Here is a 27,063-nt window from a genome sequence, read left to right on the forward strand (position 1 = left end):
GTGAGTCCTGCCCTGGCAGCTCCCTCTCTCTCTCTCTCTCACTCTCTCTCTCTCGCTCTCTCTCTCTCTCTCTGCCCTGCACTGGATGGAGGTGGTACCACTCACTATTCGGACCCCAACAACAAAGCAAACAGAGTCCAGCTATTGTGGGGAAATGTACAAATTAAGAGTGACCCAGCGATAATATTGATACAACAGCTCATGGTAAAAAGGCAATAAACTTCTAAGACATGAGAAAGTTTTCATTAGTTGATGTTCACTGTATAAAAAAAACCTTTCAGTAAACTCTCATATACCTGCTGAGGTGGTTTAAATGTTGATTTAAATTAACAGTAAATTTACCTCAGGGACAGAAACAGAATTGCAGAAATAGCCTACTGAAATTATGAAGGAAAAGAATTACAGGAAAAAATCTTTTCCATATTACATTTGTGTGGTGGAGTATTAGTCCAGTCCCTTCCAGACACTCATCCAGCATTAATATCTCTGTGTTTACTAACAGCTTCAGAGCTGAAGGTTTACTATGGTCTACAGCAGAAATAATCACTGTCTCTAAACCCATCTTTACAGGCGTCCCTTTGGACTGAAGACTTGACTGTGGGGGAAATTGCAATTCACTGTTTTACCACTAGATGTCGCTACAAACCTGGTCATATTTATAGCCTGGTTAATAACAAAAAAAGTGTCAAATTTACCGAACTCAGGGCCACAATTTTGCTGTTCAATAAGATGATTTTATGAATCATTGCTCTAAAGAAACTGTGTGTGTGTGTGTGTGTGTGTGTGTGTGTGTGTGTGTGTGTGTGTGTGTGTGTGTGTTCTAGAGAAGTTTTCCTCTGTTTAAATTGTGACTTGGGCAAAGTATATCCTTCAATCAAGCATAAATGCTGGTTCTGTCATTTTCTTCTTGCTGTATAATTTTATGCTGGAAACCGCAATGACCAAGATGTGGATAGGAGCACTGGGTGGACTCAGAGATACTGGAGCTTACACTGTAAACGAGAAATTTGAAGGAAAGGATTTAATGTGGGGAAGCATTCATCCTACATCCCAAATATAATAAACACATAGGTTCATGTTAACATAAGACACAGCCTCAGGGGAAAGTCTCTTCATTTCTGGATTAGTTGGATTGGGATAAGAGTTTTTTTCTCCGTAGAAAAAAGACAAATAAGATTTAACTGGACATTCAGCTCTTTTTATTGGGTCCTTGTATCTCACTTTTTTGTCCACCAGATGGCGTCATATTAAGATCTTTCTCAAATCTATATTATCTCTCATCTACTGAGAGCTCCTGGATTAAATTATACTATATAACGAGATGAAATCATTAGGATCAGGCTGATCTGGTTTTCCCATGCAAGATACAAGATTAGGAAACTTCTGTGATTCTGATTCAGATTAAGGGTTTGGGGAAAGTCCTTTAAAAATGTTGGTGCTTATGGACGCAGGACCAGACATATCACATAACCCATTTTTGAGTAGATGAGGCAAACTACAACAGACACCTTGTCAAATTCGTAACCTAATGCATTCTTCAATAGCGATGATAAATTACCATAATATTCCCATATAACCCTTTAAAGAGTGTCCCTACAGTGATTTATAGTTTTTCTAAGGTGCATGCACAGACACCACCTACAATTTGTCAGAGATTTATTTCTTCGTGAGGGAGACCAGAGCATTAAAAAAATGAAAAACACTCATGAAAACACTCCTTCTCTGGATGTGGCCTGTTGTAGCTCACAGTGGGAGGAGCGTCCAAATGAGGATTAGTGTGGTTTCACCTTTGTGTGTGTGTGTGTGTGCGTGCGCTTCTACGGGCCAGGTTAAGTAGCTTGGTTACATATGTAATACCTCCGTGTACTTACTAAAGTGGGACGTTATGGAGCTGTGACCAAGATCGACCTGGCTGTTTTTTCTTTATCTCTGAGAGGACATATTGAGTGTGTATTTGCGGTTTAAAAACCTGCTGCTGCTCATCGACGCCGCTCAAACTGCTGCGCGTTCCGAGGATCCGTCCGAGTCCGACGGTAAGAAACAAGGAAAAAGCTCGAAACGCAACATTTGCTTCTCAGTGCAGACAAGTTAAAGCCAACATATCTGTTAAATTATAAGGCGACAGTGGCGTTTTTTGGCGTTGTTGGAACATGTGTGCGCGCGCTTGTGTTTTGTTATTTTCTCTGACAGTTGCGGACACTGTGATTGACATGTGCGGGTGGGTGGAAGAGTTGGGTATCTCCGAACTGCTGCTGCCTGAGGGACAAACACTGGTCTCAGCTGGGGTTGAGTTTACTTAGAGGGGGTTCCCGGTACAATGACGACTAGTTTTGCATCCTTCTAAAGTTAGAGAAGTGAAAAACTAAACTGCGTAATGTCTTCTCTGTCGTGTTTCCACTTTACTGTTGTGTCCTCACCATAGAGACAACGTAGATCCACCCCATCCCTAATCATAGTTCACAATTTAGCGACCGCAGCCAATAAACCAGTCACTGAGTAATGATATGTTTTCACATGCATCTGGTTTCGTAATCTTGCAGGAACCTGCAGTGCCCACAGCGTTAAAAATACTGTATCCACGTGCTGTTGTTGCTGCTAGCTCTTGGCAAAGTTATTTTACAGCCTTCAAGTGCTGCTTACCTACCCTGATTCACCTCTCAGGACTCTGTCCTACTAAGCTTTGAACTCAAATATCCATTGTGAGGGAGACACAATGTAGGTGGTGTTGAGTTACCAGCAGACATCATTAATGTTTCATGGTTGGCCATCTTGTGTGAGTGTCATTCCTTTACAGGTGATCTCCTCCACCTGCTAAATCAATGTTTTTCACAGTCACCTGATCTAAACTGAGCTTATTGAAGCTATGTGTTTTTTATTAAAGAAAAGATGTCAATCATGAATGACTAAAATGTGTTTTTGCTCAGTTTCTCTCTGTAGAGGAAAAGCCAGAAGAATTACCTCATCCTCAGTCTGATTTATGACTCTGCTGCTAGGGAGCTTATTTTCCACCCTGTTTGTTTGTTTGCCCCTAACTCTGTTTGTAAGTTAGCTGAACATTTCAAAAGCTGGTTAACAGATGATTTTTTTTCAGGGCTGCAACTAATACAAACATTGTTTTCATTATTGACTAATTACTTAATAATTTCCTCAATTAAGCAGTTAATGGTTATGTCAATAAAATGTCAGTGAATAGTGAAGAATGTTGATTACTATATCCCAGAGCCCGAGGTGACCTGTTCACATAAGTTTACTCTATTTGATGAAAACTACTGAACTTCCATGAAAGCACCAAATTAAATCAGACATTAACTGTCCCACGATTGTCTATCCCTAAGTGTATTTTGATGCTCGGGATCTGGGTTGTGATGAAACTTTCCAACAATGAAGCCAATCCTACAACGATCCCACACTCTCGCTTTTTTGAGCTTGAAGGTCATTACTAACCTTAGTTTGACCAGCACAAGATTCATCTATGGGGAATTTTCCTCAGCTTTCAGCCAGATCTTGTGGCCTTATTGATCAAACAGAGATTGCTCAGTTCTAATGCAGATGGTTCAGTTGTTATCACATGGATAGTGTTTTGGTCATAGTCACTTTAACATACCCCCCACCACACCACACAGCCATGTGTTATCACGTGACTGATAGTCCATGTTTAGGCCATGTGGTAACCGCTTAACTATCTCCCATCTCTTTCTTTGTCAAACTGATTGTTCTTTCTTATGAAAAGGAGCATATCCTCCTCCACTAACGCCTGCATTTCATCATCAGATGTGGCTGCTGTGGTCAGTCAGCTGGTTTCAAAAAATTTCCTTCATGTGGATCCTGTTTTAAGCTGACTAGCACACAACCAGTGGCTCTTTCCTGCACTCTGATGGGATGTAAATATATCAGAGCTCCTCTGCAATGTGACAATTTAAGAGGTTTTCAGGCAGAATTTTTCCATACACTACTACAAAGGATGTAAAAGTGTTAGGTTTGAAGGAAGTAGTTTAGTGTGGTTTTGTTGTTGGTTGTTTTTAACAAAGCTGCACTTATTCTCCACTTATTCAAGGCTGTTTTATAGAGAAGCCTCAGACAACGCTGTCTAAATTTATACGGTGTGATCTCTGTTGCTCATAATTGGTGACATACTGTGGGGGTTCTGCCTCATAATCTGTTGTACTTCATACACTTGCATAGATGTAGATTTCAGCTATCTCTCCAATTTTTCATATCAGTGTCCTACACATGAGTAGGCTGCTGACATGCTGCAAGAATGTTCAAATCTTTATGGTACTTAATGAAAAGTTTCTGAAGAATGAGTGGAATGTCTGGCTAATCAGTCATCTGAATGATTACTAGTGATGTTCAGAGTGGACTCAAATCTCACACAGTGAACTGTCTGTTTGGCCAACATCATTGCTCAGACTTGAAGCCAAGATATTCACACACAGAATCTCTGAGTCTGGCCAGACTGTGAATAATGGTCATACTAATGTGATTAGATGTATAGGTTCAGGTCACAAGTTTATGATTGGGATCGGATCAGCTTCACCTTGCCTCTTGCTGCCTGTGGTGAACACACTGTTGCTGAACTCTGTTGCATTTCTGGGAGATTTTCGAATGGTTTTTGGTCTTAAATTAAAATTAAAAAGCAAGCTCAGTCTTGTCCCGTGTTTGGGATTAGCCCCACCCTCGCCACTTGCGCCCTGACACTAACAGGCAACATGAAACCTATGTGACAATGATTACTGGCAGCATTTCTTAAAGGCTCAGCACAAAGTAAAGTATCACCCTTAATTTAAGCACTATTTTAAAAGAGGAGCTTCACAATTAGGGAAAAAGCCTTTTGCTCTATTTCCAAGAGTTAGACTGCTTCCAGTCTGCTTCCAGCATATGCTAGCTAGGCTAATCACCTCTCAGATCAAGCTTCTGAATGCGCAGGCATTAGAGCGGCATTAGAGCGGCATTAATTTTTTCATATAACTCTTGGAAACAAGTGAATACATTTATTTCCCAACATGCTGAAGTATTCCTATAATGACTTTTTGTTATTTTTAAGTTCTGTGGTCAACAAAAGATTCACAGTGCTGTACTGTTGTTAGCATCTTTAGCTTTGGCTAGGCTATATTCCAACCTAAATAATTACCCGAATTGTTGTGTATAAGAATGAACTTTGATGAAGGTATGAACTATATGTATGAAACCTCCAGTTTGTCCTCAGTTGTAGGGAAGCTGACATTAAGTGAAAAAAAACTGTGTAGGTGTAGAGGCCAGTGTTTACTGTTCTGGCAACAGTCAACAGTGTATACATAAATTTGCATCTGTTTTACCTTGAAAATTATGAGGAAAGAATTCACCATATAGGAGTGTGCAATCACTTGAAGGCCAAATTAAACTGAACTAAATGTTCCTTTCTCAAACTGAACTCTAAATGCAAAGAAAAGAGGGTGAATACCAAACAAAAAGACACTTACCCACACCCAACCAAATATTTGACACAGATGAGCCCAAGAGGCATTTTAGTGTGCACTGTTTTGCACTTGGTGTTTAGTTAGCTGTGTATCATTACTTTGTATACGGGCTCCATTTTGTTTCAAAGACCCTCTTTTCATCCAGTTGGCTAATTGCACAAGTGCAACTCTGCAGCTTGCTCTTGTCTCTCTGATAAACATCTCTGAACTTCACAGACATGCTGTATCTTCTATCCTCCCCCTCCCGTTCCACATGCAAAGAGGGCATTTTTTATCAGCAAGTGAGGCATGATGCAAACGAGCTCCAGAGGAAGTAGCAGGAGCAGAGATAGGATATACCCACACTAAACACATTCTTATCACTGACAGAAGCCCATTGTAGTGTGGGGATAGGCTGAAGTCTCCTCATACCAACATGAAAGCAGGACTGATGTCACCAGCTGACACTGTGTACATACAATGTGGTAATTTAGCCTGTGAGGGTCAGAGGAAAACATGAGAGAAGAATGTGTGTTGAGCTGTAGTTTAAAGTTTCAGGAGGGGGGGTTTTATGTACTACTCAGGACGCTGAGGTCATGCTTTCAGTAATATTTCTGGAACTTTAGGAGGGTTGTGATGACACATAGAGGAGTTTACATTACACAGTTACAGAAACATTAAATTACATCATTTTTTATGGCTGAATCTAATATATTTAGTGCTGTTGCTCTATGGTTTGTTGGTCAGTAGGTCCAAGTGGATGGATTACCATGAAGTATAGTATAGATGTTCGTTGTCCCCAGAGGATAAGGCGTCCTTACTTAAGTGATCCCCTGACTTTTCCTCCTGGATTGCCATGAAACATTGTGCAGTCATGGTGACATTCCCATTAACCTCAGCTGAAATTGTGTTTAGTGCTAATTAGCAAATATTAGCATGCTAACACCTAAAATTAAAATGACAAATATGATATGCATTCAACATCAGTGTGCTAGCATTGGCATTGTGAGCTTGATAGCATGCTAATGTTAGCATTTAGCTCAAAGGTGCCCTGTTTGCTGTAGAGGTGCTATTTCAAGAGACGCTCCTATGGGTCACCTAGGGACAAATGACCCAAATCAATGCACATACAATATACACCGATACTGTAAATGCAATGGCTCATTCATACACGGGTGAGGAATGATGTCATGCTTTGCCAATCTCACTGGTGGGAAGCAGGATAACTGTCTCATCTGTCCCTGTCTGGAGTAAAAAGCTCTTCTAAGCCTTATCTCTCCACTGTACTGAACTCTCTTCCAAAAGAGCTGCAGCATGAGAAGTTGGCTGCATGACTTTGATCTTAACAATGGGGAATAAGGGCTCTGTATCCTCTGTTTGGCCTTTATCTACTTTGTATAGAGCTCAGTATTTAGAAAGGTGTATTTTTCCTTTCAAGGTCTATGGTACTGTTGTGCTTATTGACCTTTTCTTTTGCCGTCTCCTCTCCCCATTCCCTCCCAGCTGAACTAAGTACCTGCGTGCATGTGTTTGGACATGTTAATGAATCTCTTCTTGTGATCACTGAGCAATATGGTAGGAACAGCCTGTTTCTGAAACCAGTTTCCAGCTGAATGCAACAGCCAACACCCTGTTAGCCTTCATGTGCATGTGAAAATCCACAGACATGCAGCATAGAGAAACACTATCTGCTTACATAATCACCATGTTATCTCATAAGCTAGTTACAGTCATTATTCAGCACTTGTTGGGCTTGTGTTGTGTCACCTAGAAACAGTCTATGATGGGCTTTGAAGGGATACTTCAAATGGAAAATTATACTTTATGTATGATACAATGACATTTATTGGAGACTTAATTTAACAACAACCAGTCTGCCTAAAAACTTCTTTGAAAAGCTCTTACATTTTTTCTTTAAGTAGGTCCAAAACACTAACGTAAGAATGATAATAAGACAAACAATATATAGATAGGTGTTATGCTGCATTATAATATTACATAAAATTTGAAGATGCTCCACTGCTTACATTGATGATGAGCAGAGCTCTCAGTTATTTGGAATTAATTAGTCTGTGGAGTAAGACACTACTCTGACTTAGATGCAGAGAAAATGGATCTTGTTTACCTGAAACTTTAGATTTTTCATAGTGAACCTTTTGAGTTATTGGCTTGTATTTCATGTCTGACTTGATGCTTTACACAGACTTTAGAGGGGCAATATCAATATCTCTATATTAATAATGGATCAAATGACTGTGCAGTGTGAAGGGATCGTTTGTGGTGATGAAACCACAGAGAATTATCAATCCACTCTGCAGTTTCCCTCAAGGGAGCTTTATAGCTTTTCTCGGCTCATTGCTTTTGTGTTATGACACAGAACTTTACAAGTCCTAAATAACCTAAATAGTCTCTTCCTTATTCAGGACAGATTATGCCGCCAGAAATGATTGACAAATTGACAAAATCAGCTTGGTGAGCAATTATGCATTATTTTGATTATCATTCTGTTTTTATTAACTCACCTGTGATGTTGTTGTAAATAGTTAGAGGGCATCCAAATATTTAAAACATCCTCATGTCCATTTCACCTTTGTAATCAGCTGTGAACATTCAAGCAACAACATTCTATCTGATTCTGCCTCTCCTAAAGATGGATGGTCTCACACAATGATCACTGCCCCGCTGGCTGAAGGGAATAATGGGCATAGATAAGGAAATGAATGGCTTTTTCCTTCCTGCTGTGTCATTGATTGGATGAGGATGGTAATGGTTATAAATAGTCAGATTGGGCACTATCTGGCTCTTCAGTGGCTTCACCTGTAGCTCTAAATATTTCAGCAGCTGCTATTGCTTTAATGGGCCTGTCTGTCACTGGGTTACCATGGCTGCCACCTGACCACTGTAAATTTCTCCTCTGTGAGCGTCATGTTCAGCAGAGGGAAACAGACTGTAAAGTGGGTTTAAGAGAAATGAAACAGTTTTATTTAGCACCTAAAATCCCCTACCTTAGAGCATAACTGCACTGAAATGTGTTTTTAATGCTCCAAGTTGATCAAATCTCCCCGTGGACTTGAATCATAAAACTCCTGTTTAGCAAGAAAGAAAGATGATCTTCATTCTGAGTGAAGGGTGTGTCTTGCCCCTAAGCTATTTGCCCAGACCACACCTTTGTGTATGAAAAACTCTTGGATGACAGAGAGCTGACAATGCCAGAAACCAGATCAGAAAAAAATGATAAAACTCCTAGAGGCATTTCTCTTTCAGTTTTAGGCCACATTTGCAACTTTCAGCCTGGAGCTTTATTTCCTCTTCTGAGTCCTCTGAAGCTGCTTTGGCAACAGCAACACAATAGCCAAGTGCATGTCTTCATTTTGTCATCATTTTTACCTTGGGAGTGAAGAGACAAGAGCCTGTTGCTCTTGCAACACCACTAGTAAAACCATTCCCATTGAATAAACTGAGCAAATTCCAATTTTTAGTCATATTTGCACAGTGATAGTTATAACTACTTACACCAATTCAAGGATTTGGAATTAATATTTTTAGTATCAGTGGAAAATTATTTGTGACAGCTCCAGGTTATTTTCAAATTTTTTGTATATAATGATGAGCCAAACATTTAGATTTAATATAGTGATTTGCCAGTTTTATTTGGCTGTGTTATTTGACAATGTGGGCCTATAGAAGTGGGCTGCAGAGGGTTCACTGGTTAATCCTCCTGCAAGACCCTCAGTCAATTAGGAGTCACTGGGCAAAGGTAGAAAGTCATCTGAAACACCACGGAGGCTGCAGAGCAAGTTTCAAGATGGCTGTTGATCAAATATACCACCCGGGCAAGGGTGTCTGACACCCAAAAACACTGTATACTGTATAACCCCTGAGAAACATCACTGATAATGTGTCTGAATACATCGAAAGATAAAGCCAGTCACATAAAACCCACAGGAATAAATGAGAGCTTGGATGTTAGTCCAGTTTCACTGAGGACAGGCTGTACATATTAGAAACACCTCTCAATATGATACAATACAATTGAACCACAACCTCCAAGATAACATTTTGTTAAACTTGAAGCTGAATGAACATCTCTTTAAAACAATTTCAACAAGAGCTGATCATTATAACTGTCACCATGGAAGGATTCATTGCAGGCTTCTTGCGTTAGACTGCAGTGAATAAAGCTTGTTGTATCAAAGTGGCAACTGAGTGTATAACTGTTGGTGTGGCTGAGCACTGGGCTTGTAAGACCATCAGTCATGTCCCAGCACCAAAGAGTGAAAGAAATTTCAAAAGAGAGCAGAACAGAGGAATATAATAAATACATCAAAGCTTATTGTTCAGTTAAATAAGTGTGTTGTTGTGTGTAAAGTAGTTTCTCTCGTGGCATGCTCAAAACAAGCTTCCCTTGCTGAAACACTGCAATAACAATAACCCCACCAGTTTCTTTACATTTTTGACATTTGAATGAGAGGTAGAAGTTACTCCAATTCATACTGAGGACAACAGCAACACAGTGTTAGGAGAGAAATACTGACAAACATTGAGAGAATTGCGTTGGCAATGTGTGTTTCTCCAGAATGTGACCCACCTGCGATGTTTAATGTCCTCTCATGCAGGAAACAAATGGAGCAAATACTGTATCCATGAATGTAGCTAACTGTATCTGTCTCTGACTGTAGAGATGAAGAGGCAACAAATATGTGTAATTATCAAATTTCCTTAATAGGATAATTGGAAATTACCAAATCAGGAGAATCCATTGAGGCATGCGTAGTGCTGTGACTGCTATGCCTGCAGTTTAAGACTGTAAACAAACAAAATGCACACTCACACAAAACTGCATTCTCATGTAAGCTTTCAAATTACAAAGAACTATTTCAGAACCAACTCACAGATTCACACACAAAAGATGTATTTTAAACAACCTATATTTTTGGCTTTGCTCTTTGCCTCTACTGTATTTCAGGTTATTTTGAGCAAGTAGAGCAGTGCGTCCTGGGTAACTTTGGCTCTCCCTCTGTGTGACAACATGACAGGAGGTACTGTAAATGAGAGCGCAATGTAGGTCATGACTTTCATTAATAGGCCTTTACTAGATTAGTGGAAAAAGCACCTTATTCTAAAAAAACAAGTCGCTTTCCTTGTTGTGCTGGAAAAATATACATATTTTAGGGCCTCATAGGATTGTTTAGAGTATTATAAGGTGCTGGTACCCAGTCTTAGTTGTGGTGTTTTGAAGTGTTGAATCCAAGTCTTGACCTAATTGGCCGGTTGTTTAAGACAGACATGCGCAGTGCATATTTGAGGGAAGTTGCTGCCAGTGTTTTGTTGTCTGAGAGGGGCTAATCACCGCGTACATCCAGGCTAATCTTGCAGACTGTTGTGCCAAAACTAAATAAAAATAACATATTTCTCAAACTTCATATAAACAGATAATTTTTTGACATACCTGTCAGCATCAATACCAGAGACAGCTGTACTAACACTGAGACAGCTGAACTGCAGTGAAAGAGCAGCAGACAATTAACTTCAGAGGCAAAGTAAGGCTGGTAAACAGGTGGAGGCAGCTTTAAGAAAAAAAAAGTGAGGTGGAGCGGAGCACAGTATGGCAGACAGGCAGGTGAGCTGGGTGCTTCAAAATATGAATGCAGCAAATTAGGCCTGTCCTGGCAAAATGTTACACTGTTTATTATCTAAAATAAAGAACACTGTTCAGAATTGTAGTGAGCCTAGCACTTTTTAGGTAAAAAAAAAAAAACTTTTCAGTGCTTTCTGTTGGACAAACCACATTACTTAATGTTTGGCTTTTTTTGTACTCCTGCTTCCTGTTACTCATTAGTTTAATTGGTTAAATAAAATTGGTCCGGATCATCTAGTAAAGCTGAGTCACTAGCTTTTACTTATCCGTTCTATGTGAGAGATGGAAACAGTGCAGCATTTCTAATATGTGTTATGTAAAACGATTAACCGTTCTCTGTAAATGTTTTTTACTGCTGAAAAAGGAGGTATGATCCCACAGGACCATTATAACTCAAGTTTTAAATGATTAAATTATATCAAGCGTTCTGTCAACTTTTGCAACCAACTGCTGATGCCTGTTTGCCAGCCTGGCAGCCATTTTTAAAACCTGCTGTCAGACTTCAAATGGGAGAATTAACTCAAGCTTGGAAGCAGCCATATATTAGATGGTAAAGCAGCTTGTTTGTTCCTCACAGGGTTGATTCTTCATGTTCTGAACTCCTGCTGTAATGTATATGCATGGGGAAAAAAATTGCTTTAGACAAAGGTGTCTGCCAAATAAATGTAATGTTCACTGTTTATGACTCCGTGGGTGGCTTCTATACTGTGCTGCTGGGGGGGAAGATTGCATGTGTGACTTCATGGCAAGGCACAAAAACCAGCCTGAAAAACAAAATGAGTGTTTGATGACTCCTCTTTAGCGCACTCACCCACACACATCATCTCTCTCCATCTGTCTCCCTCTTACTCTCTCTGTTTACACGATATCATGCTTTCATGAGAGGTTGCACGTTTTCCAAGAAACCCACATTTATTTTTGAATTGTTAACTGGCCCCAAAACACCAAGAGCAGAATAGAGTGCACACAGGTTGAACAATTGTTAATGTGGTCAGTGTTTAACATTGTACATGTGATAACAGCTAGGCTCTGAGAGTTTTGAAGCTGCTGTGTGGAGTGACATGATTCCCACGATTCGGTTTTAGTGCTGGAGAGGGCAGTTGTAATGTTGGTGAGGAATGGGCCTCTTGCAGCTGAGAAGGACGCCAGTGGCATCACAGCACTAATTGGAAGGGACAATAGTGTTATTCTCCCATGAGGGAGGCATCATGAGCATATGATATTGATGTTGAGTTCCCACAGCAGTGTTAAAAGCTCACATACGGTTGGTTTATTCTTTACTTTTTATGCACTATGAACACTGTTGCTGTCATTTTTCTTGTACCTCCTCCCTTTCTGTAGACTTTCTTTCACCCTGTTTTTCCTTTTAACTCCCTCCCCCTCCTGCTCTCTCCTCTCTCCTCCCTCCCTTGCTCCCTCCTCCTCTCGATCTCCATCCAAGTGGCGTTCGGAGCAGCTTACTCATGTCCAGTCACTTCCCACCATGCCTCGCCTCTCACACGGACACTCACTTCCTGCTCCTCTCTTGCCATATCTTCATATCTCCTTTTTTGTGTTTTGTGACAGCAGGATGAGAATGAGGTCTTCGTCTGCTTAGCGGCCCATCCCTGTTAAAGATGGTTCAGCGAAGGTAAGAAACTCCACAGACACACACACACACACACACACACACACACACAGTCTGACACATTCTCCACGCCGCTTTTACATTCCATCTCAAGAATCCAACCAGCCGGTACTCTCCTCTAACTGAAAGCAGATGGTGAAAGTTTGACTGGGTGCCTTGTCGTGCCTAAACTCTGTGGTTGGTGGGGATGTTTCTGTGGTACTGGGGCAAAGTGAATTCAAAAGAAGGGGGTAAACTGTGATTGGCTGGAAAGCAGTTTTAGGGGCAGGAGCTAGAAACGTTCAATATGGTATTGTGGCGTGCAGCTGCTGCATGTTTCACAGTTGATCCCCTGTGGTGATAGAGTCCATATTGTATCTACAATGTATAGTGTGAGTGTTTAACTCAATGTCAAGACAAAGTTAGTGTTAATAGACAGACATAAACAGTGTCTGGTCCTTACTTAACTACATATTGGGTCGCAGGGAAGTTTGTTTTTAGCCATGCTAGCAGCATAGCTCCTAGCAGCATGGCTCTGTCAGTTGGTCCAACCACCACTTTGGTCCAGACTCAAATTTCTTAACAAGTATAGGATGGATGGCCAGGAAATTCAGTATAGACATTCATTGTCTCCAGAGGATGATGCGTTTTGACCTAAGTGAGTCCTGGATGAAAATCAGCTTTTTTGAAAGGATTTTTTATGCTCTGGTTATTGTAGCATGCTAACAATGCTAACATGTTATGGTAAGATGGTGAAAACATAATACCTGCTGAACATCAACATAGCATTGTCACTGTGAGCACATTAGTGCGCTAATATTTGCATGTTAGCATTTAGACCAAAGGAAAACAGTTTCTAAATACAGCCTCACAGAGACGTAAGCATGGCTATAGAATTATTACAAAATTATTTATCCAATTAACAAAATTATCTATTTGACTAATTTACCAGTAACTTACAGTAGTTACAGCCTGTTTTACTGTAAAACAGGCCTACAGTTCAAAGCACCACTGTGTATGTATAGTCCAACAGAACTGCTAGCATGGCTGTAAACTGTTACTCTTATTAAATGTTGTCAGTTCTTGTAGGGATTATGTATAGAATTTCTCGAACATGGCTGTTATTTTCAGATATCCTCTCACAGTAATGATATTTGTCACAAATATTCATTGTCTGCAAGGAAACATGAGGAGATAAGTCACATCCTAACATCCTTCCTCCTGAGTTGCAGCCGTGTACCTGGAAACATGCTGTAGCAGAGAACTGGACTATCCTAGATGTAGTTTTTTAGTTCCACGTCATCTCATATTATCTGCTTAAAAAGCACTACACTCCTCTTCTCAGTGTTGTCAAAGAATGCTTGTCTTGTTTTAACAGAATCAATCTTTCCAGTAATGTCTTCTCCAAGGGAAACAACAAATTAGTTCCTTTCTGAGGAAAAAAGTGGGCATCTTCCAAATTTCCATGGTGCCGATGTGAGTGTTGGACCTGATCTCCAAAGCTGCCCACAGGCTATTTTCAGCTGAAATAATATATAGTATATTTTTCGTCAAAACAAGCAATGTGAGCACTGCAGACTCTGCTTCCCTTAAAATGTTGTAATATGTTTCATCCAGAAATGAGACCAGCACATACCAAAATCCTGTCTGGTGTACAAAACTAGCAATCATCTCTTTTCCCTCACATGCAAGAGAAGTTCACACCCAGTTGCTGTTTGCCTGCTGATGTCAAAAAAATGTTTCTGTAATGAGAGTGATGTCAGGGGGCCTGCAGGAATCCTCTATGGGCGTCTGAGGTATTCCAAAAGTAATTTGACAGCCCTGTCCGAAGTCCAGAGCGCGGGAGGCAACTCTCTGAGCCAAAGTCGAGCAACATGTGTCTCTTTCTCCCCTCGACTGAGTCATCTGACTTCGCCTGTTTTTGTTCTCTTTCCTGCATGCCTGTCATAGCTGCTGTCTAGCCATGCAGAGGCAGAGAGGGAGAGCAATGCACTGCTATCACCAGTCATAACATTGCGTCTGTGCTACTATTTTATGAGACTGAACTTTTTATGATTCTTTGTATGATGATATCTGCTTGTGTTTTCTTTTTTTCCCGGCTCCTCAGGTCCTCTGTGATTATTCCTCCTCCTGTGGTTATGGTTGCACCCAGCAAGCAGTCAGGAATGTCCTCCTTCTCCTGCCTATGACATGGTTTAACTCTTATGTATGATCTGGTCACCATGATGGCCTCCATGGTTGCCAATGGAAACCGAGACGGGCAGTCTCTGGTCTTGAAAGGGGTGGATCCAGAGACCTGCATGATAGTATTCAAAAACCACTGGGCTCAGGTAAGACCCAGCAGTAAAACTTAAAAAATCCACCTGCCATAAGCTAAATATTTTGCAGAAAAGAGGGAATTATGTGCTATGTGCAGTTTATCTGTCTTCTTAGTGGTTTCAGTTTCCACTAACACACACACACACACACACATTCACACAGGAGCTGTGGATCAAACCACTCACCATCCGATTAGTAGGCGACCAGCTGGCTGTTAAACAGACACAAGATATGTTCTGTTTATTTGTGAGCTTTACAGGTGTTTGTAGGTGTATTTTTTACATTCAGAGACAATGCTAAGCTAAGCTAATTGCCTCCTAGGTCCAGCTGTTTACTTAAAAAAAACTCTTAAAATCTTCTGTTAACCCCAGCTAAACATAAAATAGTGCCAACAATTTACCTTGTGTCCCTTTAAATCAAAGCAGTGTCTTCTCACAACCCCTCTTCCAAGGTTGCACATGTGTGTGAGCAAAGAGATTTTCACACTGTGGACTGTTTAATTTGAGTTACTGGGCTGGTAATAGGACCGAGAAGGTGCAGCTATCCAGTATTTCACAAGAAAAGAGCAATGATTCCACAAAGTCTTAAAATATGACATCATTTTGTGTCCCAGTTTCTTTTCCATTCAGTTCTAGTTACCCTTTGTTTATCTTGCAACCCCTTGAGGGAGTTCAGACCCCCAACTGGGAACAATGTGCTTTAAAAACATATCCAGGTTCCACTGCAAATTCTGACAGCAGAAACTGACTGGGCCCAACAAACTGCAGTGTGGTCGTGGCCAGTGGAATCTTGGCAGTGTGACGCCGACTGTCTCAGACTTTTGGCTCTTTGCAGCAGCATGTGTCCCTGTTCACCCCTGTGGGACCTGGCAGCCCACTTGTCCTACTCCTCCCACACCGAAATGAACAAACCTTATACACACTGAAATTAAGTGTGACACTGGCCAGACATTTAGGGGATAGAAACGTGTGTTGGTAACTATCAAGTGCATTTATGTCAACATTAGTGGCTGTCTGTATGGGGTCTGACCCTCTTGTCAGTGGGCAGAGCCTGCTAAACGAGTTCCACTGTTTTTATTAAGTTCACAACTGGGCAAGCTTGTAGGGATTAGCTGTGTTATTTGGTGGGAAGCTGTGAGGTTTAATACAAGTGCATAGACTTTATTATAAGCCCTTGTGAGTCTCTCCTCAATCAAAAATGTATTTTACTTGGATATCTGAGCTTCACTGTGCAGAATGATGTACGTGCATGTGCAGGGTTTGACACTAGAAGACTGTTTTCACATTCATCTGCTGAAGAGGGGAAAGTTTCTCTGTGCTCACCTACACTCCAGTATGCAAGTTACAAAAGTATGATGTTGAAATTTATAAGCCCCAGTGCACATAAGCTGAGTATTGACTTTTTAGTGCAGTAGGAGACATCTTGAATATGCATTTTATAGATTCTGGATTTTTCAATAAGAGCAAAAGAATGGATGAATAAGTTTTAAGAATTTTCACAAAGTTGTTGAACTAGGGAAAAATGATATCAGACTCAAATTATTATTCCAAACAGAGTATTTTTGTGTCCCGCCGATGACCTGATTACATTTTGGAGAACTTTTCCTTATGAGGTAATAAGGTAACACTGATTTCCTAGACATTGCTGTAACTCCTTAACATTAGGCTAACCCGTTCAAATTGATATAACAGATAAGTAGCATGCAAAAACATGCATTGTATTAAAAAAACATTGCCAATTAATGAGCTAATCAACTCACACCACAGGTATCCCATATGGAGTAGATGATCTGATTAAATTTAGACATGCCTTGCTGCATAAATTTGCACATTAATGAGGTAAAGCCTGTTTCTTCCTGTTTTGTGCAGCAGTGTTGGCATTCCTGATGACAAAACACTAGTACTGTGAGCACATGTGGTCTTTTGTTTTGGAGTTTATGGCGGGACAAAGGGCAACCCAAGTGCCTCTTGTTATATGTATTAAATCATGTCTGGAGAGGATCTTTAACAGTTTCTTTTGTTATTAGTTTTCGGTGCAATATGTGGCTAAAAGTTCATTATTGACTGTGAAAGCCTTAGACCGTGGGCCACTTACTGAAAAAGTTCTATTAAGTGGGATTTTTTTGAAAGTGATGAACTATTATTGTTTGTCAGATAGATAGGCTGATGGATGATTGATGTGAAGATACTGTATTGTAAGCAGGCTCATTATTTTGATTACAAACTGACAGCCTTGGTTAAGCCAGATCACACTTTTATACTGTTTTTGACACATGCATGAAGTCCTGCTACATTAGGACATTTTCGCTGATTAACATATTCCTTCACTTTATAACTAGGGCTCGTTGTGTTGAGTTTTATGCTTTTCTTTAACGATGACAATGAAATAAAAAGTGCTTACTCCGAACAAAATCCAGCTAACGCTAAAATCAGTTTGTTACTAGCTGCCTGCTTGGTTTTTACTTTTTTCCCTTTAAACTAGGACAGAAGTTGTTGTAATCAAAAATACAAGAAACTGACTAGTCCCAGCTTCTGACTGAGCAGAAAAAATGAGAACTCCCTGTTCCTGATTAAAGCTTTTCTTGCTTTGGGCAAACTGGCAGCACAATTCCACTCCTGCAGAGTCTTATTTCCAATGCTTAGTTAATTTGTAGCCCGATAAGAGTCCTCTTGACTTTGGTTTCACTTCGGAAAAACCTTGAAATCTGAGTAACATGTTGTAAGTAATATTGTCTTTGTCCCTCTTTAAGAAGATAGGATTGAAAGATTAGGTTTGTGTTCATTTGCCTTGTCTTATCTGCCACTCTACAGGCCTCACAGAGCTCATGGTGATTGTTGTGACATGCAAAGTGATGTGTCCGTTGCTGTGGCTGCCAAATATCTTTAACCATAGACAGTGTAGTGTGGACAGTTTGTTACTTGTTAATGTGTCTCTTCAGAGTTTCTGACACATTCCAAACGTAGTTAATGCCGCATGATCCCCCAGTAAATCTGTCAGTTTTATGAATGTGGTTCTGTTTAGTGATGTGTAGCGTTTATGTTGAAACACTCCCATCCAGTGTACATTGAAGAAGATCATCACCCTCAGCTTTTGTTATCAGACATGAGTCCAAATAATAGATGGAGCCAGACAATATAGTTAACAGGTGTTTCAGTTAAATTAGCTGTGTCCCTGCTGCCATCTGTTAGTTGCGTTTTGCTGATTATAGTAACATTTCCTCTTCAGGCATCTGTCAACTAAAATAAACTCACAGTGGTTGAGTGTGAAAAAAGTTTGAAAAGTTTCTGCTCTTTAATTTTCCATACCCAGACTTATCCTGCCGGTTGTGGCCCATGATAATTAAATATAAAGCAATCCAATATGAAGTTACTGAAGCGGTGCAGCACAAACACAGTGTGGAGTTGGCAGCATGATGCTATTTTCAGTTTGACATCATCAGTCTTCGGTCACATTTACTATCTGACCAACCTCCCATAACTCACCCTACTGCTGTGTCAACACCCATTATTCACCTGGGTGCCTTTTGTAGAGCTTGTCCTGCGACTAAAAATCAAAGCCTGGACTTTTTGATGTTTATCCAGCCTGAGTCCAGTGCTTGGTCACATTTTCAAAGCTGAAGCCCAATGACATTTCCTATATGACCCATACTGTACTTAATGATACAGACTGTCGACTGACCAGTCATCACCGTCAGACCTATACTAAACTACAGTTAACATTCAGACTTACTAGCAGCTGCTTTGGAAATAGTACACATATTCTATATGCATCATGGTTTAATAAACCTTAATCGTGTGTGCAGCTGACTTTGATAGTGTTATGCCAGCAGTCAGCCCAAGACCACAATCCACATGACCTGGCCCCTGCCTGTCCACCTCAGTAATACCTGGGGATCTTGAACAAGACGAATCCCTGAGGCTCCTGGCCACTGGGTCAGGCCCCTGTGGGCTCAGGGAGGGATTACAAACTCTGTTCTCTTGTTTCCATCAGCCATGCCCAGTTCTCTTGTGCACAGCTAGTTATTGTCATGGCAGCAGTGGCAGGCTGGGGACACTGGTTCCATTATTGTGACTCTGGTTTCTACGCAGCGGACACACAAGGGAGGGACTGGATACACAAAGGACTGTTTCACTCTGTGCCACCAAACTGAGTTTATTTGTGCTGTGCTGCTGGTTTATTTACACCTCATATTTGTTGATAATTAAATGTCAGGGATGAGGAAATTATTTTACCTTCCATCTACCAGTCTTAATTTAACATGATATACAAGATTAATTGTCCGTAGTACAGCACTGACAGTATTAAATGTAGGCAGTAATTGTCAATATTCCCTTTTTATTGTTTGATAATAAAGATGACTATCATTGCTCATGCTAACCATCAGTCAGCAGTGTGCCCTCAAGAGCTTGCAGCAGTATTTCTCATATACAAGGTTTTGATTGTGTGACCTACTAATAATGATTTGACCTTCTACAAACAGATTGTTATAATATAATTTTGTATGCTTTTTATTTCTTCTTTGTACGTCTCAACACACAGAGATGGAACTTGTTGCTGTTGTTATCATAATGAATACCTTTGAAACAGTATACAAAGTGACAACAGCTTCATCAGCTTCTTTTTTTAAGTATTGTCATATCCTTTTGGATGTATTTGTGATTTAGGCAAGGCATGATGACTCACAAAACTGCAACATTTGCATCTGCTCTTGCATGAAAATGAAATAACGTTTGGTTATAATGTGTTCAGTTTAAATAGTAGTCGTCTTGTGTCTGTTGTAGGTGGTGAAGATCCTAGAAAAGCATGACCCCCTGCGCAGCAGTTCCACCCTGCCCTCCCTCAGTGTCATCAATCTCAGTGCTGGCTCTAGCGGTGGCCCTCGTTTCGGCCCCATCCCAGGAGACGAGGCGAGTGCGGTCCAGAACTATGTGGAGCACATGTTGTTCCTGTTGATGGAGGAGGAGAGCGGTCAGGCCGGCGCTATGGGCCCCATCCTGGAGTTTGTGGTGATGGAGAATGTGATGGAGCGTCTCTTCGTGTGGAGCCTCCGCAGGGAGTTCACGGACGACATGAAGCTGGAGCAGCTGAAGATGTACGAGATGCTGGTGGGGCAGGCGCGCCAGCCGCTGCTGCATCACAAGCCCATCCTGCGGCCGCTCATAATGCTGCTGTCGTCCTGCTCGGGCATGGCGGCGCCCGCGGTCGAAGCCGAGCTGGTGCTGCTGCTCAACCAGCTGTGCTGCGTTCTGGCGAAGGATCCTTCGATTCTGGAGCTGTTCTTCCACACCAGCGAGGATCAGGGAGCCACCAACTTCCTCATTTTCTCCCTCCTCATCCCCTTCATCCACAGGGAGGGCACAGTGGGCCAGCAGGCCAGAGATGCTCTGCTGCTCATTATGTCGCTGTCTGCTGAGAATGAGCGAGTGGCCAAACACATCGCGGAGAACACCTACTTCTGTCCGGTCAGTCTCCAGTGATTAAATACTTTTCCCTCTGTCTTTCTCTTGCTCTCAGTCGGGTATCTCTGCGAACCCAACCTTCTAGTAGTAGGAATTGTTCTGTTCTTAAAAATCCTAGTCAATCATGCCTTGCCTCCCCTGAGACCCTGGGCATCATAGTCAGGCCAAAACATGCAGATGATGTCATGGATCCACTCAAAACAAGGTTAAAACATCTCTGGCATTGAATGTTACAAATGTCTGGCATTCATAAGATTATGGCACGGCTGTGAGCTAATCCCACGTAAATAATGGCATTTACTCACAGCTGCAGACATTGAAATGAAAAATGGCTTTTGATGCAATTCCAGTTGAATAACAGGAGTATAGACTTAATTGGTTCCACTGGCAGGCTACAAGGATAATCCTATAGAGGATGTATATGTCAGTGCAGCACTAATGATGCTCTCATCTTACAGTTAAATTATCTGAGCTGCTATAGGCTCTGCTGTTGTTTGAAATCCCACCTTATAAATACTAAGACCCACTTCACTAAGAAAACACAGAAATCATATGTGATATGTGGAGAAGTTTGTTGACATCAGTGCATTAATTAGCGACCTCATGGTTATTCTTGCATGTTATAGGCAGTAAAACACACTGCTGCTCAAATATTTATGAGGTTCTTGGAGCTGACCTTTAGGAAGCATAAATTCATATGTATGCAGACACAGTGTGAGGAGGAACAGGCAAGCTGATATGTAGGCGTCTGCAGCGCTGTGCTACTCCCATCTGCATTACATTATCAAAATGTAGAGACGAAGAAATGATTTACAATAGTGTTTTGCTTTGTAGTGAACAGTAAAACGCTGTTATAAATTTGTTGTGTGAAGGCAGAGGTAAAACTGACAGCAGAGAAGCTGTGCATATATCATTTATGACATGAACTGCCTCATTACTCTGTAATGAAGCCCATAATATTCTCTCTATAATCACTTTACATCGGATTATTTTTCATCAGACGACATGTATCAGATGATATCTATGTTTGTAGCACAGTCTGCATTTTGTACCGTACAGATAAAACTTCTCACAGGACTCATCTTTTTCACAGTGAAGTTTTGTTGTGGAGATTAACAGCTGAATATTGGTATAGAGAAATTTAAATGAATTTCTGTCAACATGTGTCAAACATGTCTCTCTTGTCTTAGGTGCTGGCCACAGGGCTGAGCGGTCTGTACTCATCTCTCCCCACCAAGCTGGAGGTTCCCAGTGAAGAGTGGCACTGCCTCCACAAAGAGGACTGGCTGAAGACGCCGTCACTTGTCCAGTTTCTTAACTCACTGGAATTCTGCAACGCTGTTATTCAGGTGAACATATGTGACGAGACTGCAGACACAAGGCTCTGCCACATGAAGAATGCACTAACACGTGGTTAACGGCTGCACCTTTCTGCTTGATGGCATTCTTGACTGACATGCGCCTTAACATTGACTGTTCCCAGGTGGCCCACCCTGATATCAGGGACCAGCTGGTTAGTTACATCTACAATGGATTCCTTGTGCCTGTCCTAGCACCAGCTCTTCACAAGGTAAATATCAAGTACACATATACCCGCATGAGAAGAACAAACCGAAATGACAGAAACCATCATTTATTTGGCATTTTATTTGACTTTTTTTTTAGTTTGACCCATGTTCAATCTATGGGGCAGGGTTTGTGTCTTATACTGCAGCCAGCCACCAGGGGGTGATCAAGATGTTTTGGCTTCACTGTTGAAAAACTGTCATATTGTCTATCTTTTATACTGTAAGATTCTTCTCTTACTGTGCTCACTAATAATTCCTCTCTCTGTGTAGCTCACCCTGGAGGAAGTGATGACCACCACAGCGTACCTCGACCTCTTCCTGAGAAGTGTTTCAGAGCCGGCCCTGCTGCAGACTTTCCTCTCTTTCATCCTCCTCCATCGACATGAGAGCGTCCACATCTTAGATACTCTGGTCAGCCGCATCAACACCCCCTTCCAGGTAACACCAGAGGGACAAAAGACAGATTGCACGCAGATACAGCATGACTCAGGTTTGATAACCCCACGGCAGGTTTCTTGGATTTTAAAATGATCCCAGAGACTCTGGGACTTGTGGTGAAACTTAAATGTCAGTACAAATCTGGAAGATCGTTGCCATGGTGATGATCCATTGCAGCGACTTTTCCTATCAGCAAAGGCAACTGATACCAGCATTTCAAACAGTCCTATATGTACAGATGTCTTGTTCAAATACTTTGGTAGAAATGAACTAACAGCATAAATAAATAATGTGTCCTTTACATTTCTGTTTGACTGTGTAAATAGCTCAGGGACTTCCCTTCAGTGTTTGCAGCTGTGACGTGCCTGCAGCTCAGTGTAAAATAAGAAACATGTTTGCTTTTTGCATTTTTGACATTAAGCCAAGTGTAACATTGACTAACATGCAAATATTCCACATTTCAGCCATTTTATTTTCCTGTTTGCTTTTACTTTTGATGTTTAGTTACCTTTTCTTAGGTTGTCATGCTCTATTTCCAGCTTCATACTGTGTGAGATGTCAGTTTTTAGAGGCTCAAACTGTATATTTTACAAAACACCCACTCTTGAGTCCTCTTGGCCTTCTCTATGGTAATCAAAGCAAAAGTGGCTTTAATACTGAGGATAAATATCACTATTACCTTGAACAAGACTGTGACTACATGACTATTATTACTGTTCTTTCTCCAGCTTTGTACCATGTGTGTTGATGTTTAGAAGTGGTGAATAAGTGACTCAGAAATTTTTGGAAGAAAAACTTACAAAACTAATTTGCAAAAAGTTAAATATATTATCCTTTCAACTTTTCCTGGGTTAACCACTGCATTAGTGACTGTAACACCAAGGATACAACCTTACTCTATTTTTTTTCAATTAATTAATCATTTAGTCTATTAAATGTCAGAAACTAGTGAAAACTGTCCTTTAACATTTTCATTAACATTTTAAATTGCAGTCATATACAATATCAAAAAGCAACAACTCTTCATATTTGCTGTCGCTTGATAATTTGCTTACAATTTCAGTAATAGAATGTAAAAAGCCACTTGAAACAGTTTCCTCTGTCATTTAAACCTGTGCTACATTATTAGCTGTAATATTATTCATTGTGTCTTTCCATTCTGCACTCCAGTTGGGCACTGTGTCACTGGCACTCTTCCGCACTCTCATTGGCTTGTACTGTGAAGATGTGATGCTGCAGCTCGTATTGAGGTGAGTGGTTCACACCCCTTATCCCAGTTGTAAAGCGTGGTACATCTAATTGGTTTATAATACGATGAGCTTTTACTCTCTACCTCCCACCATGCAGACTTGTATTACCATCTGTCTGCTCACCACCCCCTGTCCCTCTCCCTCCTACGACTACCCGTCGCTTTCCCTAACAGGATCCGTTCCCATCTGCCTCCCCAGGTACCTGATCCCCTGTAATCACATGATGTTGAGTCAGAGGCGTGTGGTGAGAGAGAGGGACTGCTACTCTGTGTCAGCAGCCAAGATCCTGGCATTAACGCCATCCTGCTGCTCTCCTGATCGCAGCCCCCCACCCCTCCGACAGCTGGACTCCATCCTCTTTTCCAAGGGAGCAGAGACTGCCAATAACACTGACACCGCAGGTAAGAGGGATGTGGCATTAATGGAAAATTTTGTCTGGTTTATTACAGCTTGAATCTTCTTTCTTGCCCTATCTTACTTTTTTTGGTTGATGTTGTGTTCCCAAATCTCAGCAATTAATTCTGTGATTATGATGATGTTTTTACAGATAGGTATGATGCCCTAATTTACAAAAATTAGACCCAAGTTGTAATAAACAAGAATTATCCTCCTAGTAGTGTATAGTACAGCTAATTATTACCCATGTTGAAAGGCTCCCCAGCTGGAGCCTAGAAGTGGGAAGCCTGAATACTTAAAATGTTTGTTTTGTATGTGTTACAGATTAATCAGAATGAATGACTGCTTTTCAGACACATTTATAATCAGCTTTTATGGATGTTTTTGCTCTTTTCAAATCAACTGCACAGCAAAGTCATCCAGCAGATTTTACTATTCATAACCCCCATTTGAGTGAGTGGATGTTTGAAGATGAAATGATAGTGGAGTGCAGCAGTAAACAGAGCATATCAGAGGAAAATGGGAAGTCGTTCACTGTAGCGGTTATAAGGGCTGAACAGAACTATTACAATAAAAACTATAATTTATTAACATTACATTTCCAAAATCTGTTCAAACATATGGTTTTGAATACAGTGCACTGCAAGGTGTTGATGTGCATATAATTGGGCCATAAACATATGACAGTTGATGATGTGTATTTTATCAAATAGTGAGATCTCCTGCTGTTTCCTAGTATTACATCACTTTGCCCCCTGTAGATCCATGTCAAACTCATTAGTTCTGCTCTGTGTGAGTGCTACAGTGAGAAGTTGCACGCCAGATTTTATCAACATTTCCAATCTGTTTTTTCCTAGAGGAAAACGAGAGCTTCCCAGAAGAGGATGATGATAACTCCTGCACCATTGGGTCAGAAATCTACCTGGATGTCAGTTACCTCCATTACCTCTATGATGCCCGTCTGAGCATCAGCAGCTGCATGCGGGCCTGCCAGGTTTGGTCGGCCCCGTACGACGGTGAGGAACCCCCACCTGAGAAGTATCAGCCAGGCGTCCTCGAGGAGCCGGGGCTCAAGAGTCGACAAACCCAGATAACGCTAAAGAGAGTTCCACAGCCGCTGGTGCAGCGCCCTCAACCCTGTCCGCCGCCGAGCACAGAGCCGCCCTCCGTCAACCAGCTGGAGCTGGAGTGGGATGACAGCTACGACGCATGCCCGGTGCAGACTGCAGAGGCCTCAGTGGAGAGTAAATCTCCACAGCCACCTCCTGCTGAGCCCCCAAAGCACATCCAGGAGATGAGGAGAACAGCCATCATGTTGGTTAAAGGCTCATACATTGAGGAAAATGAATTCCAGGATGACGTCATGGTGTACGATCTTGTCGCCAAGAAAGACGCTAGAGACGTCGAGCACGGTAAGAACAAACCCAACGGGACAAAATCAGAAGACTCCCAACCAGCCCCAGCAGAAGTTCCCCTCAAAAACGGACTAAGTGTAACACTTCCAACCGCTGTGATGGCTGACAATGGCAAGAATAACTTGGACACGAAGGCCAAAGGTCAAACAGACTGTAATTCAAATCTCCAAAACACAACTGCTGCTGAGTTGGGGGATGACCTTTTGGCACAGTACGAGGAGCTCATTCGTACGTTGGACACACAAGCAGTTGGAAAACTGGTCAAAGCTGATGGAGAGACGAAGAAGCCTGTCACACCTGTGGAGGAGAAGGAGGAGGAGGAGGAGATGGATTTCACTTCCTTCTCTGCTGAAACACCAGAGCCTGAGAAACTGCAGTCACCGTTTGGGACCAAGCTCCTCAGCGGAAGTACAAGTAGAAGCTATTCAGTGCCTTTCACAGGTGAGTTAAGGGAAATCTTTGCCCTGCAGCAGCCTCATTATTCACTAAAAGCTACATCTGGGCAGCACATTTGAAAGATTTCTTATAATTCCCCTTCCGCAGGTCCATTTGTCAGCGTGCTGTTGTCTCGTCTGGAGAACATGCTCTCTAACTCGCTTTACGTCAACCTATTGTTGACGGGCATCCTGGCTCAGTTGGCGGCCTACCCTCAGCCTCTCCTGCGCTCTTTCCTCCTCAACACCAACTTGGTTTTTCAGCCAACTGTTCGCTCCTTGTACCAGGTAACAAAAACATGTTGTGTGCATGCATGTGTACAGCAGGAGTGTACCTTTCATTTACTCTCAGGCGTATGTGTTGAGTACACAAAAAGAAGAAAAAGAAAAATGAGGGTTTTAGTGTAAGATATTGAAATATGTAGCTTGATTTTCAAAAGTGATTGAAAATAGGAATATAATGCACTGTTTGAGATCTGAACACTAATGAGTAAGATCAAGGGAGGGCAGCTTTCTCGTGTCTGTTTTTTAGGTATAACTGAACAAGAGATCTGTGATTAAGACAATCAGTCTGTAGTGCTTAGATTTCAAGGTTGTTTTCATTACTTTGGCTTTAATTACACAGTGTAAAAACTGCTAATGTAAATGGAATGCTCAGACTCATTTCTGTGTTGTTTTTTTTTTCTCAGGTACTAGCCACCGTGAAGAACCAGATAGAAGAGCTGGCTGCCACCAGAAAGGACTTTCCAGAGCTGATCACTACGGCCCAGCACTGGCTGCTGGCCAGGGAGACGTCGTTCATGGCAGCAGGTGACAATACACCCACACCATTTTTTCTTTATCAGATATAAACAATCAAAATTAAACTGGAAACACTCAAAAAAACACTTACTTTGATTCAAAGATGTTGTAACTGTGGCTGAAATGTGCTCATGCTGAACCCCATTGCTCATGAGAAGCTGGTTAAATAAAGAGGTTTTCAGGGCCTTTAACAGTAGGACGTGTGCATGAACAATTGAGTATTTCAAACATCCTTAATCAGTTCTAACTGAAAATATTCACTATGTTATTCTAGAACATGCTCATAATTGGAAATCCTTTATGA

At 41.3% G+C, this 27,063-nt stretch overlaps 1 protein-coding gene across 2 annotated transcripts in view; it reads left to right on the top strand.

Moving 5' to 3' along the window:
- The first annotated feature begins 1,770 nt into the window (after positions 1-1,770).
- Positions 1,771-27,063, top strand: part of fhip1aa (FHF complex subunit HOOK interacting protein 1Aa) — a 28,655-nt gene continuing 3,362 nt past the window's right edge. Inside the window, exons 1-12 of one of the 2 annotated variants that reach the window (XM_018690884.2) lie at positions 1,771-2,033; positions 12,640-12,703; positions 14,787-15,009; positions 19,780-20,460; positions 21,648-21,806; positions 21,941-22,027; positions 22,296-22,463; positions 23,634-23,713; positions 23,912-24,114; positions 24,967-25,965; positions 26,068-26,246; positions 26,648-26,768. In XM_018690884.2, the coding sequence (XP_018546400.1) occupies positions 14,884-15,009; positions 19,780-20,460; positions 21,648-21,806; positions 21,941-22,027; positions 22,296-22,463; positions 23,634-23,713; positions 23,912-24,114; positions 24,967-25,965; positions 26,068-26,246; positions 26,648-26,768 (2,803 nt within the window). In that variant the 5' untranslated portion in view covers positions 1,771-2,033; positions 12,640-12,703; positions 14,787-14,883. The remainder of the gene's footprint in view (positions 2,034-12,639; positions 12,704-14,786; positions 15,010-19,779; positions 20,461-21,647; positions 21,807-21,940; positions 22,028-22,295; positions 22,464-23,633; positions 23,714-23,911; positions 24,115-24,966; positions 25,966-26,067; positions 26,247-26,647; positions 26,769-27,063) is intronic. The other variant, XM_018690883.2, reaches the window with a different exon arrangement.

The sequence above is a fragment of the Lates calcarifer genome, linkage group LG5, assembly GCF_001640805.2.
Source record: "Lates calcarifer isolate ASB-BC8 linkage group LG5, TLL_Latcal_v3, whole genome shotgun sequence".
Lineage (NCBI taxonomy): Eukaryota > Metazoa > Chordata > Actinopteri > Centropomidae > Lates > Lates calcarifer.